The sequence below is a fragment of the Parasteatoda tepidariorum genome, chromosome 1 (genome assembly GCF_982258835.1).
Source record: "Parasteatoda tepidariorum strain Cologne lab strain chromosome 1, Ptep-v5.0, whole genome shotgun sequence".
NCBI lineage: Eukaryota > Metazoa > Arthropoda > Arachnida > Araneae > Theridiidae > Parasteatoda > Parasteatoda tepidariorum.
Window position 1 is genome coordinate 89,347,075 of NC_141755.1, and position 18,307 is coordinate 89,365,381.

Consider the following 18,307-nt stretch of genomic DNA (forward strand, 5'->3'; position numbering starts at 1 on the left):
TTGTTGTGTACTCTTTAGAGAAAAGCTACATAAAACTCTTTAAATTTCATTATTTTTATTTAAATATTTAAAGAATTCCAACCTAGCCACATGCTTTTTCAGTTTAGATTAGTTTTTTTTTTTACAACTAAAAACATGCACCCAAAGAGGGCAGAACAAAGATTTGTTTTCTTTCTTCCAAATAAACACAAATCAATATTTTGTCTTATATTCCATATTAATTCATCAACTAACATGTTTACCACACATTATTTGGTTTTTTGCTAGCTTTTCAGGAAAAAAAGGAGAAACAATTTCGGAAATATCTCTGGAATGCACACAACAATTAGAAACTTTCGACATTGAGATTATACAATTCAAATTTTGAATCAAATATTAAATAATTATCAACCAAACACTAAAATCAAATGTTATCAACATATAGTTAGTTTTTGTTTAAAAAACCCTTTTAAACTAAAACATTGCTTCAAAATGTTTAAATGAAATCGAGAAAATTAGCGTCAAAGCAACACTTGCAAAAATTTGTCTATGAACATTGCTGTTAGCAATTGTAAGAAAGATATGTGATTGGTTAGCTTGGTTGAGAAAAAATAATTGAACATTTTCATAGGGTGGGAGTATGAAAGCTTTCAGAAAACGAGTGCGAAATAAAATTTATTGTATTTCAAAATTTAATCCAAATTTAACCAAAAATCCAAAGCATCAAAATCAACTTGAACCATAAATGTTCTCAGTCCACTGACTAGAAAAAAATCCCCTAGTTTTATGAATAGGAACAAATGTCCTAGCCCCTTCTCTTGCCTCTATCACATCCCTTGCCTTTCATGAATTGTACGATTCCATAGTCTTTGAAGGGCTCGAAAGTTTCTCTATACATTTAGCAACCATGGAGTTTCAAGCTAGAGCGGGTCAAAAAAAATTAGTTTTTGAATGCTGCAATGTGGAAAAATTATCTATTGTATAAAGAATTACCGTAAAATACCGATAAAGCGCCCCCCTTAATTTTGACGAAATTGGCGTGATATAGAGGGGGGCCGATAAACGGTACTCAAGAAAATTCTAAGCACCGTTTATTTCTAAAAAATCATCTATATTGGTTGGGCATTAATAATTATGAATCGTAAAATATACAGTAAAAATAATCATAGCAAAAGAGAGAAAATATAAATTTTAATTAGTAAAATCACTTACCTTTACAGTGATCCTTCATTTTTAAATTTCAGTGCGATTGCAGCACATGCAAATAGGTGAAAAAATACAGCATATTTCATAAGAAGAAAGATATTTTATTTAGTTACTTTAATCATTATCTGAAAATCCATTAAAAGAAATATCAGAATCGTCATCCAAAATAAGGTTAACACACTCTTCATTCAGTTCATCAGTGATATCATTGTCTATAGATCCGACATTGACTTCTGCTAATCTGGTATGAAATAGCCCATCTTCGCTTCCATCTAAAGCGTTCGATATACCACAACGCTTGAAGGATTTAGAAATAGTCTCTTCTTCGGTGACCGCTTCCCAAGCGGCTGACACAAAACCAATCACATCTTGCCGAGTTGGCCTTTTTAAATTCCCAGCAAGAGTCTTTTGTTTGTTCCTAATGAAGACGGCCCATTCTCTTCGCAGTGCACTTTTGAAGGGCGCCATCCACGAAACATCTGCTGGCTGCAGAAGGCCTGTGCACCCTGCCGGAATCAAAACCAAATCAGTGTCTAGATCTTTTAATTTTTCTTGGAGACTTGAAGTTCTATGGATTGAAGCTCGATCTAAGATAATCAATCTTCTTACATCATCTTCATTGGGACCCCAAATCCTCGTTAACCAACTTTCCATAAGGTTGGTCGTCATCCATCCGTTGATAGAGCAGGTAACTTTTACATTATGAGGAACTTTCAAGTCTTTCAGCACGCGAGGTGGGATGCGTCCTGTTGGCTCTTTTAAAATCACGAAAGCGGGAAGCTTATGCCCTGAGGCAGTTGCTGCTAGCGCTACGGTAAAGCCTCGCTTTTTGCACCCCGTGTTTGTGATTCTTATTGTACTTTTTCCAGCAATATCATTAGTCCGAGCGTATGGCTCATCAAACCGCACCATCGTTTGATCCATATTTCGAATATTATATGGCGTGTAGTAATTTTTTATTCTTAACGAACGAATAGCTTGAATGAAGCTATTTGCGGCTTCAACGTGATCACTTGGCAACTTCTGGCTTTCATTTGTTCCTCTTCGCATGGAAATGTTGAACCTTTTTTTCCATCGTTTTATATACATAGAGGATGCTTTGAAATCTATAAGTCCAAGAGAAGCTGCTATTTTTAATGCTTCTTCTTCTAGCATTCTGTTGGATACAGCAAAGCCATTTTCTCTTTCTTTTTCTAAAAATTCAAACAGGGTATCATCTAATTCTTCTGATAAAGGTTTTCTCCCAGTGATTAATTTCCGCATTTTCTTTTGTTCCCCTTGATTATTAGCTAATAAAATTTCTTCTTTATTAATCCACTCTCGAATTCTTTTTCTGTCGATGCCGAAATGCCTAGAAGTTCGGTGTATAACAGAACCATTTTCCTTATGCCGTTGGATGACTTCCAACTTTTTAGAAACAGTATAAGAGCTGATTTTAGGCATCCTGCTTGTTAGAGATCACAATAAGGACTGATTCTAATCTCTGTGAACAAGGGGAATGTTCAGTCTCCACCCCCAAAATATTCTGATTTTTGTTGCCCCTGTAGTACAATTCTAAGAAATGATAATTCCCTTTTACTCCTTATCTCTTTCATTCAATTCCACCCCCTTCCAATTTACATTCTTCTTCCCCTGCTTGGCAAAGGATATTCTTTCTTTTCTGCTCAATCTTTTACATTCAACTCTCCCACCACACCCTAAATTTTTGTCACATTCTTATCAGTGAGTGTACATTCCAATCAAGGTGACCTTGACTTCTAATCTTTTTCGCTTTTTCTTTAAGAAATTTATATTGATAAGACAAAGAAAATCAGCTATATTCTTTTTATTTTGAATTTTATTCTGTTGAAGTAACTTACTTTATTTTATCTTTTAAAAATAAAAACGAAGCCTGAAGAAAAAAATAATAATAAATCTGTATCAAAGGAAACATCTGTTTCTAAAGCAGTTTAAAATAAAGTGAGAAGTAAAAACACCTGCATTTCCAATGAACAAAATAAAAAAATGGAATTTGGAAAAAACTGATCAATCAATCTTGACAGCTGTGCTTTACTGATTTGCCACCCAATTTCCCTCTGTTTGACCATAAATTGGCCACACCCAGTTGACATTGAAACTACCACATGGACAATAAAATGAATTTATCCCTTCTGCGATTTTTTATTCGATTCATTAATTTTTTTTATTTTGCCGCTTTTTATTTTTTCTTGTTAATTGTTGCTCGCTTGTTTTTTTCTTCTTTTTTTATCATTATTAATTTTTAGCTTGTTTTTTGTTGTCATTCTTTTTTAGTTTGTTAGCATTTAGTTTAAAAAGTTTTTTTTTTTTCTTGCGAGGTAAGCGTCTTTTTTTTTTAAAACAACATGTTATCTAAAAGAAAAAACGAGAACTATGATCTCGCTCCAAAGAAGAAACGATTATTTCTTCTTGATTATATTATATAGAGTATTATTTTGATTAGTAAAATTTCTCTTATGATGGGCCAGTTTTAAATTCACCCCATCATAATCTATGATCGAAACTTGACTAAATTTATTGGTTTTTCTGAAATTAACAGTGGAATTGAATTATAGTAATATTTGGGGGCCATATTGGAATTTCCGAAAGAGATCCGAAGTTCGGCATTTCGTCAGTCCCGTGAGTGTCGGATTTAGGGTCCTATTCTTCCTTTTCTGTTCTGTTTCTTGTGATTTTTCTTTAAGCTGGGGGTGGATACAAGATGCATACCTTTTAAATTTTCTCCTTATGCGATGTTTTTTTAAAATTATTATTTCGTTTATTTATTTTCTTACAGGCTGCCGCCGAAAGTTTGCTAAGAATTGGCGATGTTCTGCAGCAGATCGCGATACGGGCGAATATTTCGTCGACTTCGTTATTAATTTTTTTTAATAGTCTTTCTCTCAGAAAATAATTTCTTAAATAACTTTCCTTGACAAATTTTTTTGCTACAAAAAATATTTCGTCGGAAGCGCCGCTGCATCAGAAGCGCCGCATGTAGGAAAAAAACAACTTTTTTTTCGATAGCGCCGCAGCTCTTCCGCCGAAAAATACGGTATATTTTAGAAAGAAATTTTTAAAATAAGAACTTATAAATTGTGGTGTAGAGAGGGGGGGGGGCGTTTTTTGGGTACTGATTGGCAATCTGCATAGATGTGAAACTACAGGGGGGCGTTTTTTGGGTACTGATTGGCAATCTGCATAGATGTGAAACTACAGGGGGGCGCTTTATCGAGTTGGGGCGCTTTATCGAGTTGGGGCGCTTTATCGGTATTTTAAAAACATAAAATTTTTTAAAAATAGGTTAATATTAAATAGGACAGCGCAAAACTTGAAAGCTTTTTTTTCTATAATTTTAACTGAAAATTACAAGAAAATAAATATTTAAAGATGCCTTTTTTTTTCAAAAAAAAAGGTATTTAAAAAATGATTTTAATATTTAAAATAAATTTAAAATTCATCAATATATTCCCTAAAAAAAGTAAAACTTTAAAAATATTAAACAGTTGAGGTATAAAATATTAACATGACAAAATAAATATCTGTAATAGTAACCAGAATTAAACCTATAAACAGATAATTTTACCACTGTGTAATTATTATTTAAATATTTGTTTAAATGGGATATGAATAAAAAGGCAATTTTTTTAAGTGATGGCGGCTTATTTTTACAAAAAAGTCAGAGCAGCGTAGGTAGGGCATGGCCCTGCCTAACTGAATAACTACCTAAGCTGAATAACTTTAGCACAGGAAGACAATAAAAAATTTCTTATATAAAGATGAAAGCGTTTTTAATCAGAAAAAATATGCACTATTTATTTCTTCCGCAACGTTTTGAAACCACCAACAAAACAAAGTTAAAAAAATCATCGAACTGTAGCGCTCTAACAGAAAAGAGAGGTAATAACAAGAATAAAACAGGAGGATTTAGACAAAAAAATTTATAAATGCAAAAGTGAAGATAAAAGGGGCTTACCACTATCAACTTGGCGTACTAGTAAACGAAACTTTTCATCTTTATCTTTGACATCGACAGTAATTGTCATAGAATTGTGAGCAGTATCAGGGAAAAAATCCATAGGATTCACTACAAAATAAATATTTGCAACATAAATCATCCATTTCAAAGTTTTAAACACTACAATTTATAAAACATTGCAAAGCAGCATTTAAAACCTTAATATTATACATTTAAAACATATTTTTTTCATTGGATTAAACATGCTTTAGTTAATTAAATGTCATTTAACCAATAATAAAACACTACTGCATAGAACTGGCATTAATTTTCATTCATTTTTTTAAAAAAAATGCACGCTTTGCTCCCTTCTCCCCTGAAGACAACCTGAAAAAATATATTTTCAGAACGTACCCAAATCCTCATTTAAAATTAAAATTTGAAATTGTAACCTCTTAGCAAATAATTAAACTACTGTAAAAAGTCAATAGTTCTTCCTTAGTTGCAGAAATTTGTTAACGATAAATTTTATTGTTTACACCTATGAAGTTAAATGTGATTTATAGAATTGTTTAATACAAATCATCTTCTGTTTATGTCTTTGAATATCACCATTTAACCAAGCTGTTTCTAAAATATTTAAAAATGAAGCCCTAGTTTGAATAGAGATACAGCACTCTTGCAGTTTTTTTAATGCGGAGCTTCTAATTGTATTGCTTGTTAGTTTTTTTCCTATCTTGTATGATATTTTTGTGTACTCTGTTTAGCAGCACAAATTAGCTGAAATGTAGATTTAAAATGCAATAAAAATGTCTTGAACATGAAAGTGAGGAAATTTAATCAATGAAGTTGCACTACTATTCAAATAAGGGTTTCAAATCAAAATGTGATTTGGTACACTTAGAATATTGATTTGGAACACTTTGTGCATCATTAAATAATAAAAACCATTTTGTATTTAATGTTTGCTCCTAAAAGCGTAATACTGTTTCTAAAATGCTTTCAAAAACAGAATTTATAAAATTATTAAACTAAAAACTCACCTTTATTGTATGTACTAAAAGGATAAGTTGTTTGCGTTAATTGAACTGAAGATTTTGTGTAATTGTACACATCAAACTGGAATACAGGTTTTATACGCTTTTTCTGTACATGATTGTAAGTATAGTCACACTGAACAGAGCTATTTTTCCCTATGTAAATGGGTGAATGGATGATATGTACATCAGGGGTAATATCCACGGAGCATTCTAAAATAAATTACAATAATTATTTAGTAGTTTAAGACAGTAACAAAGAACTTGGAACAATAAAAGAAAAGATTCAAATATAACATGTAAATTTCAGTAAAAAAGAAAGGTAAAATATTTTACTTTTCAAAAGAAAAATCTTTCTGCAAGAACTCTGTAAAGTTCTGCGATAATGTCGCCGTGATTCTGCCACGGGGATGGGGGCATTATTCCCATTTGAATTTATTTATCATATTGATTTAGCAAAGTTGAAAAATTAGGAAGTTAGCAGTGTAAGAAATTTTCAGCACTATTCCATACATCAAATACCAAGTTTTAGGCAAAAAGATTTCATATAAATGAAAATAACAAGTTTGATTTTTCCTGGTTAAGATAATTTATTCATACAGAAATATTTTAGAAAAACTTTTTGTACTGTTATTTATTCTAACAGTGGATTAATTCTGAGATTTAAAAACAAAATTCTCCTTTTTCAGCATTTTAAACTAAATGCAAAGAAATTATAAGTAAAAATAATAAAAATTAATTAACATCAAATTAAAAGTTACATTAAGCTGAGTAATATATAAGCATTAATCAAAATTTTGTCATTAAAGATGCCAAAATCATTATTAAATAACTTTTTACCAAGTTTAATTTTCTGTTAACTTTTTAACTGTTTTAGGGCAAAAGGATCAAATTTAGACCCTTTTAATGTTAATTTCATTGTTTGAGTACTTTTTTAGATCTTGAGAATTTTTTAAACGAATCAAAAAAAATTTCTCGCACTATTATAAAATATGTTTAGCCAAAGATAATTTCACGAAGAAAATCACTACAGGGTGCGCAGCCAAATTATTCACCAAAAAATAAGCACCTTTTAAGCATTTTTCAAGTGCTCAAAAAATATTTTTAAGCACTTTAAAAAATATCATTATTAGGCAGGATTGGAAAGTTTTTGACAATTGACGTTTCTATCTTGTTTTAACTGTCATGACAAAAAAAAAAAAAAAAAACCTTTTGGCATTGTTTTTGACAATTGTCAAAAATTATGAAATTTTGAATCATGTTAAACGAATGGCGTTTTCATGCCAGTGTTTTCACTACAGCGCGAGAACGCGAGAATCTCGCATATTTTTTTCTTTGCTCGCATTAAAAAATGATTACCGCGAGAAATTCGCGCATTCTGTAAATCATTTTCAAAATTCGCGAATTTCTTGCATTTTGGAAAAAGCTTCGAATTACGCCATTTAGAAAAAAATCCGTTTCACTTTTCTTCCTAGATCTTTCATTATTTTCATCATCTGCCCCATTATCTAGCTTCCCTATTTACCAGTATTATTTAGAACCTTTTCGAACAACAGAACACAACCACGGAACCCCTTTCAGAGCACATTTCTCTACAATCACATGTTCACCGTAGGTAAGGTTTCTTCATGTAAGACGTTAACATTTTTTATGAACTTATGTAAGATGGACAAATACCTTGTAAAGGCAAAATCTTCTATGATGATGCACCAAAAATATTCAATGCTTTAAAAAATAGAAGACGTTAAAAATTTATTATAATCAAAGAAATAATTTTTTTTAAAGAGTTTTAGTGTTTTTTTAGTTTTTAGAAATCTCACCCTGCTTTTGAGAAAGGGTGAGAAATTCTCACCCATTTTTTTTCTATGATGAAAACGCTGCATGCCGTCTTTTTACATAACTCGAAGCGAAAATCAACATGGTAAAGGAAAAATCTAATTTTGAAAAAGGGGAAAAATTAAGCACTTTTTAAAAACACCCAATGAAAAAAGCACCTTAAAGGGCTTTTAAAAAACGAAAATGAAAAAAAAAAGGACCTTTAAGCATTTTTAAAAGCGCTACGCACCCTGTTATAGTCTTTTATTAATTTATTTGACAATAGTAAAAAAATTTTAAACTATAAGGTACAGATATTTTTACGAAAGTTGTCAAGTAATTTATGAGTTTGAGTTATCCAATTTTAAAAAAGTCATTAGTTTAAAATTTGATTTCTTTTATTAATTTGTTTAGCAGTAGCAAAAAAATATAATGAACTATAAGTATGAAATTTACTTAATTTTAATGACCTATATTTTGCAGAACAGAACCACAAAACTGTTGAAAAAAAGACATTAATTTTAGAATATGCTTTTGATTAATTTCTCGACTTAATATTATTGGCATTTAATTAGCATGCTTAAGTTTAAAGCCTCAAACCATTAAGATTGAGGATATAAAAATTTTATCAGATCAAAAATTACTCAGGATGATTATTTTTTTACACTCTGTATTAGTACATATTAATTAATACAAAGAATATATAAAGCACAAAAGCAAGAAACAAGTTTTATACATTTATTGAAATTTGCGTGTGAACCGCAATTGCTGAACAGGAACATACAATTTTTTAATGTTTTAAAGATATACAAACTAAAGTAGAATTTTTATGTTTAAACTCAAATAAAAGAAAATTGACAAGTTCTTACCATCAGAAGAATAATAACCTTGAAACTGCCTTATGTAATCTGTAGTATTTCCTTGAAGTTTTACAACCAAGCTGTGCAAATCAGTCATAATTGTAACAGAACCTGCAAATAAATCAAAGTATCCGATTGGGTGAGAATCAGCAATTTTGACACAGCTGTCAAGAATTTAAAATACTCATAAATTCAAAATGGATTAGTTGTTCTACATCAGAAATAAAATACTATTTCATAACTTAAAAATAAGTAAAAAAGATCCAGTAAAAATGCAATAAATAACTTGTAACTGCCAAAAAAGAAAAATATTTGTTTTCTGTTTGCCCTTTGAATGCGCCCTCTTAGCCCTTTAGGTAAAAATAAGCCACCATTCCTTATAAACACAGCCTTTTATTCATGTTCCATTTTAAAAAAGATTAATTCACTGTTTAAATAATAATTACATCCAGGTAAAATTATCTCAGTTTACAGGTATAATTCTGAGTACTATTACAAATACTTACTTTTTCAGGATTATTTCCAACAGGTTAAATGTTTACAAGTATATATTTTTTTCGGGGGAGAATATTAATAAATTAAGTAATTTTAAATTCAAAAATTATTTTTGAAAAAAAAATGCACCTTCAAATGTTAATTTTTTCATAACTTTCAGTTTAAATTATTGAAAGAAGCTTTCAAGTTGTTTATCAATTAATAATTTTTTTTTTTTAGTTTACTTTTTTTGAAAAAATTTATGTGCAGATATTGTTTTTAGAATGCCTTTTATTATTTTTATAAAGTACAGATTTTCCTCTCACTTTAATAATAAGAGAAAATTACTTTTAAACAAACACATAAAATAGTATTAGAAGAAAATTTAAAAATTGTTGTTGATAAAATTCAGTTATTACATATTACACATTTTGATAAATTTTTTGTGTGGAGTGAGTGCTCCTTCAAAGCTCAAAGAGCCCTTTTCTGAGAAAAAGCGCACTACCCTTTTTTATTCCTAGGGAGAACTGTGTTTATAAAATATTATAACCTTACTTCAAGATTCCTACTCAAATGAATAGAAATAATATTTAACCTTGACGTTTCCAACATCTTTTACAAAAGTAATAATAATTCTAATAAAGTATGACGAAAATAAGAATAGTTTAAGGACCTGAAAGTCTGTAAGAAAAATCGAGAACCCTAATAAAAATTGAGCATCATTTAAGGTGCATAAAAATTGTGTTACGAATTAAAATTGTTTTTATGCTCTTATGTTTTTCCTTTTATGCTCTTCATTATTTTTGCTATGACCTTTAAGTTTAATTCTGCTTTGCTTTTCTACAACCGCAATCAATTCTAGATCAATCAATTGAAGCAATCAATTCTAGATCCTGTACAAAGAGTAATTTATTCTAGAGTAGTAAGTAACCCTAGAATAGATAACTAATAGAAAACAAGCGTTATCTATTAAAAGATATGATTTAAGATTAAGATTGGTTCCTACACAAATTTAAAAATAAATACACTTTCATAGCAATTTAGCAAAAATAGATATCTTTTCTACAAGATGCTGAAAATAAGAGCCTCTTAAATTCCTGAAAATTTGTAAGGAGAGGAATACAAAGAAAAAATGAAAACTATTTAGGAAACACAAAAACAATTTTATAAATCAAAAGGCTAAAAATATAAAAAAAAATTTTCTCTATGTTATTGTATTTAACATATGATAAAATAATTGATAACATAAATTTGGATTAATGAGTTTCTAACTTTGTCTTATTTACCTACATAACTCAAAATACTTACACAGTGAAACCTCTCGAGAGTGACCACTCTATTTTCCATAGTAAAATGGTCGTTAAGGGGGGTTGGTCATTCTTAGGGGTTATTTCCATTGACTTCACAATTTTATCAAAAGGTACATGATTTTTTACAAGTGATTTTAATTTTACTCCGTGTCATTTTCTTGGAGAGGAAATTTTATTTGTGTTGGTCTCATGAAATTAATTAAATTTGGTGTCAATTAGAATGACCCCTACTAATATAATTATGTGCAAAAACAAATTTACTAATTCTGAATGATAGAACTATTTTAAATAAATAAACAATGGTTTTTGTTTAAGTTTGCATTTAACTTTATAGCATAAAAATTTGTTAACTTTAAAAAAATGAGAGGTTTGTTTGAGATGCTAACTTTTTTTTCTTCCTAATTCAACTTCTAACTCTAAAACTATAACATGAATAGCATCGTCTTTAGTGCACTCTGACTGTAACACGAGGTTGTCAATCTCTTTCAGCAATCATCAAAAAGAGCTGTCTAAATAAGAGACATTCACAAATATTTTGAATACATTTTAATCTACTTATTTGTTTTTTGTTAAAATATTTTTCACGTTTGCTTATTTGACCTTTTCCGCATTTGATGCAAAGGTTTAGTTGGTTGATAGGAGAGGCTTTAATGGACTCTTCTAAAGGAAAACCTACAGGAAAGACTTTCAACACTAAGTCTATGAAAAAATTCTGTGCTTCCCAAAGTGGTTGTATATACAGGAGATCACTACACAAAGGTTGTCTGCCCCAGAGGGTTTAGTGTACTTGCAATATAATCGAGCTTCAAAACAATCTATTAACGGAATTTAAAACAACTTTTTGGAAATCTCTGAAATATTGGACTTTTAAATACCTTAAATTTAAATTAAATTTTCCTTTTAAGGGCAAGACAGGGAAATTTATCTGGTAGTCACTTTTTTTTCTTCCATTGGCCACTGTTTGCGTTAAAAGTACCTCAATAATGATTTGTCTTCTAAATTGTTATCATTTCTTCTTCAGTTTAAAAAATGTCATTAATATTACATGATATTTACCTATTATAAAAAGTATTCTATTATAATATGTTTTTAGGAAAAAAAATCAATGATTAAAACAAAAATAAGAATACATAATAGGTTTGATTTTAGATTAGTTTATCTCATAATAATTTTCAATTTCTGTATCAAAATGAATTTTAATAACTAATTCTGGAAAATTAAGCCTCTAATTAATAGCAAAATACTCAGGTTAAAATTTCTGCAACTGCTGCTCCCAGCTTTATTTATCATTATATTCTTTCATTGTTCATTATTAATTTTTACTTTTTTTATCTTTTGCATTTGATTTACCTTTTCAAACTTCTATTTTTTCACATTAATGGTCTATTTTTTCACATTAATGGTATAAATCAATCATTGCCACTTTCGTTTTAAACTTTATTGTTAACCTTCTTTTTTTTAAATATTACTTTTAGAGAGGTTTATTTACTATTTTTGTAATTCCCCTTTGCATTTCATATTTATTTGGTACAGGTGCACCTCAGACAATATATTACACCTATCTTTTCACATTTTAGCAAAGAAACAAAATAAAACATGCTTTTAATTTCAAATTACCTAAGGAAAATTGGAAGGAGGGGAAACAGAGTGTGTGATGAAAATTTTCTTTCGTGGTATACTGTGCTCTTAACAGAGCAACCACAGTATCATTCTCAAATGTTACTTCATTATTTACTCATGACATGGTGATTTCTAATGACAAGAAGCCATCGGAACACGTTAACAACCACTTCAACTTTTAAACTTTCCTCTTCAAACAAACCAGTAGTTTCTATACGGCACTATAAATCTTTATTAAATACTGATTCTTTAATCAATATATAGAATAATTTTGCGAAAAAAACTAAATATAACAGAAAATATAGAAATCATAAATATAATTTTTTAAAATTAAGGTCATATTCTCACTGAATTTGGTTGAATCATTTGTTTGAAAAGACACTGATGAGATTTTTACTCTCCAATGCATATTTTACAGGGTGCACAGTCATATTTTTCAACAAAAAATAAGCACTTTTTAAGCACTTAAAAAATATTTTTAATCACTTTCCAAAAAAAAATAAATCATAATTAGGATCTCTGCAGTAATTAAAATTTAAATTCTTAATTTATAAACAGAAGAATAACTTATAATTATTAATATTATTAATTTATAAACAGAAGAATAATTTATAGAATTCTTAATTTATAAACATAAAATAAATAAAATTAATAAACATTTTCAAAAACTTTACCTAATCATGATAAAATAACTATTTTCTGATAAATATTGCAGAGAAAATTGTGAAAATCATGGATTTTTTGTAATTTAAGATAACAATCGGCACAGCAAAGAAAAAATCTCTTTTTAAAAGATAAAAAAATTAAGCACTTTTTAGAAACACAAGAATAAAAAAAGCACCTTTAAGGGCTTTTAAAAAACGTAATCCATAAATAAGCACCTTTAAGTTCTTCTTAAAAACGCTACGCACCCTGGTTCAAATGAATTTTCATTTAAATGAAAAAGTTACGAAACAATAAAAATACAGTTAGCACAGATCTAAGAAATATTTTCCATTTAAAATAAAACATTATTAAACGTTTTATATAACCTAAACCATTTGTTCAACAAAAAAAGGAGCATTTTTCAACTATCATGTCTAAAATTGAATTTAATAGAATTTTTTTTTACCGCAACATAGTTAACTTCTTCCACAATTTGAAACACACTTCACCGGATCCTTTTTACAGAGCTTGTAATACATATTCACTTACCGTTCTGAGCACGGATAGGTTCGACAATAGAATTTGTACTATTTTCAGCCTCATCTAGAGTCTTATAAACAGTGACCATGTCATCTTCATGAAGAAAAAGTGACGCGAAAAACAAAAAAATCCCTTTTGGATGATGTTTCTCTTCGCTTGGTGTAATCAACCAATAATATTCTTTTCTAGTAAGATTAGAATCTACAGGGTGGAAATTTCCTTTGGCACGGGTCATGTTTACGACCACCCCTGAAATAAATTAAACAAACATAAACATCAGAAAAATTCTTAAAATAATAATGAAAGTTAAGAAAAAAACTTTTTTTTAGCCAAAAGATAGCAAATGAGGTTCACTTTTACGCAGATTCATTATGAATGAAATAAAGATGATACAAAAATCATCGAGAGATAAAGTGCTTGACCAAAAACAGGGTCAGATTGAATGTGATGACAGACTTCATGCTCTCGACAGAGAGAAGAGGTAAAAATAAGTAAAGGATAGCACAAGGGTCAAAATGCATATATATATATAAAAAAAAGATTATTAATCTTTACCGCGATTATGTTTTAGTCATAGAAGAATGGGATATCCACCTTTAGCAGTAGGTGTTTAAGCCACAATTTCACAACATTAAGAATCTCTTCAAATAAAATTTAAAAAAAAATCAAAATACAATAAAATAGTTTATTTTTTTTAAAAAGTATTGTATAAGAATTGTCATGAATTCATACCTTCTCCACCAACTTCATCAGAAGCACCAGAGCAGATTGTAATATAGACACCTATAAAAATAGGAGACACAAATATACTAACAGACAAATATCAAGAATTCAAAATAAACAGCAGAACTCTATAGAAAAGTACACAACCTTATATTATTTTATAAGTTTTTTCATATGAAATAATTTAAATGAAAATTATTTGCTCACAATAAAAAACGGTTGACTAACAAAGGGCTGCATGCGTATTAGACATGCTGATAGTAATATTGATACATCTATAATAGTATACATTAGTGTACTAATTTTTTTTTCATCAGTAAAATTAGTAAAATATTTGCAGAAAATTAAATGGTTTTAATTATTAAAATTTGTTCAAAAATGAAAAAAATACTTTAAAAAAATCCATTTATATACAAAAATAAATAAATAAATAAATGAAAATAATCAATAAATAAATAGACATTGAAGAAAAGATATGTTTTTTTCATAATCATGTCACACAATACAAAATTTCATATTAAAATAAATTCTAACAAAAAAAAACTGCAATACTGACAGAAGAAAAAATTAAAACACATATAAAATACATTAATACAATATAATATAATTAAATACACATTAAATAAGTAATGTAAAGTCAAATTAATTTATAAAATACATTAATACAATATAATATAATTAAATACACATTAAATAATTAATGTAAAGTCAAATTAATTTTTTAATTGAAAAAAATTTATAAGGTTTAAACAAAAGCAGAAAATAAAATAAAAGCAGTTACAGTTTAAAACAAGTTTCAATGCATATTTATTAATGTATTTTAAATATTTCTTTTTATTAAATTATTAGATTTGCCGCAGGGGTAGACGGATCATGAGTTAGAGTTCCCTTGCCGTGAGGCTAACCATGGGAGGTTCTCGTGGTCTTCCTCTCCACGTAATGCAAATGCAGGTTAGTTCCATCAAAAAGTCCTCCACGGAGGCAAATTTCTCCCAATACTTGATCCAGGAGTTCCCTTGTCTTCAGGATTGGGTTTTAAATTACAAGGCTACGGAGTTGAACATAAGACGTAAACCCAAAAATTGGGTCGGCTGTTCAACGACGGTTATAAAATACTAGAAAGTTTATTATTATGGTATGATAAAAAATAAGAGTTACGAAAATTAATAAATCAAAAATGATACATAATACATGCATACAGAATGTAAATTAATCCACAATATTCATTTGTACAACCTTTAAAATCTTTAAATGTTTAATTTTTTCATATGCATGATTTTTTATAAAAAATTATGAAGTGGAAAGCAATGATTCATCTGAAACTAATGGATACAAAATAAGTTTAGAAATTTAGTTATATTTATGACAAGCACATAACAGAATTGCAATTACACACGATACTGAAAGATACCAATATTTTAAAAACACATTTAAGATGATCTTATACCACCAAACTATAATATAAAATATATAGAAATATTAGAGTAAAATAAATGACCAAAAACTTACATGTTATTAAACTTAACAAATAAAGGCTTTGCTGGAGGTTCTTCATCTAAAATAAAATAGAATGAGTTATAAATTTACAAATTACTTTTATGGCATTACATTATTAAAAAATACCCTGGCTGTGAACATGAAAAAGAAACGCTATTTCGTAAATTTTTTATATAAATGCTCTATGGAATCTAAAGTGCATTTAATAAAATAATTTTATGACTGAAAGGAAAATAAATTAGATTTTCTAACTTGAGGAAATTTTTGAAATATATATATAAAAAAGAAAATCTTTGATTAATAAAAAAAGGCGAGAAAAACAAATGGTGAGAGCATTTTACATTCAGGAACCTATATCAGGTGAGTACCTTCAGGGTAGATATGTCTTTAAAATTTTTCATGGCATACATTTTGATTATAACTAAAATCTATTTAAGGAAAAGTCTAACTTTTTAATTAGACGGGCTTTGAAAAGTAGCCAAGAAATTGAGATCTCTGCCAACTTTTTTTTTTTTAACACTAGGACGTTCACAAATAATAAATAAAATAAAATTAAAAAAATAGTTGAATTCCTTTGCGTTTGCTTGGTTAACCTAAAAGCTCCAAAATTTTAAGAATAACTGTTATTAACAAATTATTTTAAAATTTAAAGGCCTATTCAAAGACAAAGAAAATTAAGGAAGGAGGGAAATTATTAACAGTCAGTTCATATTTACGCTCACGTTTTCCACTTCAAAATTGATTATTATCTAGTTGGCAAAAATTAAAAAGAAAAAACTGATCTTCCAAAAGCATTGATCTTTTTTCCTCTTCGGAAATAGTAGTTTATTCGCTTCTCTCAAGAGCTTTATAATGGGTTATTGTTAAGGAAGCATCTCGGGGATGATCTGCAGACACTAGGACTGGGCTATAAATCGATGTATCGCGACATATCGATTTAACGCCTGTATCGGCAGGCCGATACAGCGACTTTCGTTCCAGGCGATGCATCAGAAATCTGATTTAAGCCGTCGAGTAAAGAAGACGAACTATATAGTGATACAAGACACGAAAGGATCTCCTACGTTCCGATGCCAACTCGCGCTGGGGAAGACGGTGTACGTATCGTTATATTGAAACGACCTTGATTGATGAGCGGTAGAATCAGAATCAGTTTTGAGAACATATATCGTGATCTCGCATGTTCGTTTCCGTACCTCTTAGTTTTTCTTTTCTTCTTTGTCGCGACTTGATATTGTTTCTTGTAGATTATTTTCAGTGGGACTGACTTTGTGATCGCTCTCTTGTTCTGAACGTAATCTATTATTGAAAAGAATACATAAAGAAGTGTTTCTTAATTAATTAGGTAATTTTTTTTTGATATTATACGTTTAAGTATAATTTTACATTATCGAATTTATTACAATGTTTAAGTATAATTTTACATTACTGAATTTATTACAAACGGAAATCTAATTTAAGGTGCCCATACAGAATTAATTTAAAAAGCAATTAAATTTGTTAGGCTATTTTTTACTTTATTTTAATTTATTAAAAACTTTTTGGATAAAATAATAATTTAATGGGTTTTTATTACTGAGTTTAAATTTATAAATCTTTAGTTGTTTTCATTTTTATAAATAAAATAACAACAAAACTTATTTTTCCTCTTTTGGATTTGGACATAAGTCAATCAACTTTGTTTATTCAAAAAAATTAGTAATGTTTGCGATTGCGACTTCTTTTTTTAAAATCATTCAGCACTTCGTTTTATTAAAGAGTATAATCGTATTTTTTAATTTTCTTTCAATATTGTCAGTTGAATATATTATTGAATATCATAATTCTTTTGTTTTTATTTTTAAGAAATTAAACCTTACTTTGTTTTTTCATTCAGAATTCGGTAATTATTCAATTTAACTTTATTATTTATGCGAAATAATGATAAAAAATAGTGTTTTTTTTAAAAATTTATTTAGCACTTTGTCTTTAGCACACAAATAATTTTTAACGAACTTATTTTTTAAATTTTCTTTCTATATTGTTAGGTAAATATATTGATAAATTTCAATTTTATTAATTTTTTTATTATTTATTTTTAAACTAAGAAATCTTTCGTTATTTGCGCGATCATTTTTAGAAAATATAACATTAATATCTTTCTTAAGCAAAACTTATACATCAAATTCATAAATTGATTTAAATCAATCTGAGTATGAAGTCTTGATAGAAATCCGACTTTCTGCGCCTTACAAGAAAATGAATTTCAAAAATACTATATCGCGATACATCGATATACAAAACTGACGATGCATCACGATATAAAATTTCTTATATCGCCCAGTCCTAGCAGACACCCTACCTCAATTTTGACCCTCTACAGCAGTGTTTCTTAACCTTGTTAATATAATGGACCCCTTTTAAAATTTTTTAAGAAGTCACGGACCACCCCCTGTGAAAAAAATAATTGCAAAAAACATCAATTATTAGAACATTTAATTTTATTATTTTAATAGTATACAAAATCTTTAATATGAAGGTTGCTGCTGCTTTTCCTTAATTAATAAAGTGAATTGGGGGATGGTTTTCGACAAAGCAACGGGCATATCATGTTCAACATTCAATCGATTTCGATGTTATGTTTTTATTGTCACAATTGTGGAAAAT

General features: G+C 28.6%; 1 protein-coding gene across 2 annotated transcripts in view; it reads right to left on the reverse strand.

The window, feature by feature from the left end:
- Positions 1 to 18,307, reverse strand: part of LOC107444233 (cubilin) — a 49,355-nt gene that overhangs the window by 27,955 nt on the left and 3,093 nt on the right. For both annotated transcript variants that reach the window (XM_071179477.2, XM_043052838.3), the window contains exons 2-7: positions 15,674 to 15,719; positions 14,174 to 14,224; positions 13,451 to 13,690; positions 8,862 to 8,963; positions 6,184 to 6,390; positions 5,159 to 5,269 (exon numbers count right to left, since the gene is read on the reverse strand). In XM_071179477.2, the coding sequence (XP_071035578.2) occupies positions 5,159 to 5,269; positions 6,184 to 6,390; positions 8,862 to 8,963; positions 13,451 to 13,690; positions 14,174 to 14,224; positions 15,674 to 15,719 (757 nt within the window). The remainder of the gene's footprint in view (positions 1 to 5,158; positions 5,270 to 6,183; positions 6,391 to 8,861; positions 8,964 to 13,450; positions 13,691 to 14,173; positions 14,225 to 15,673; positions 15,720 to 18,307) is intronic.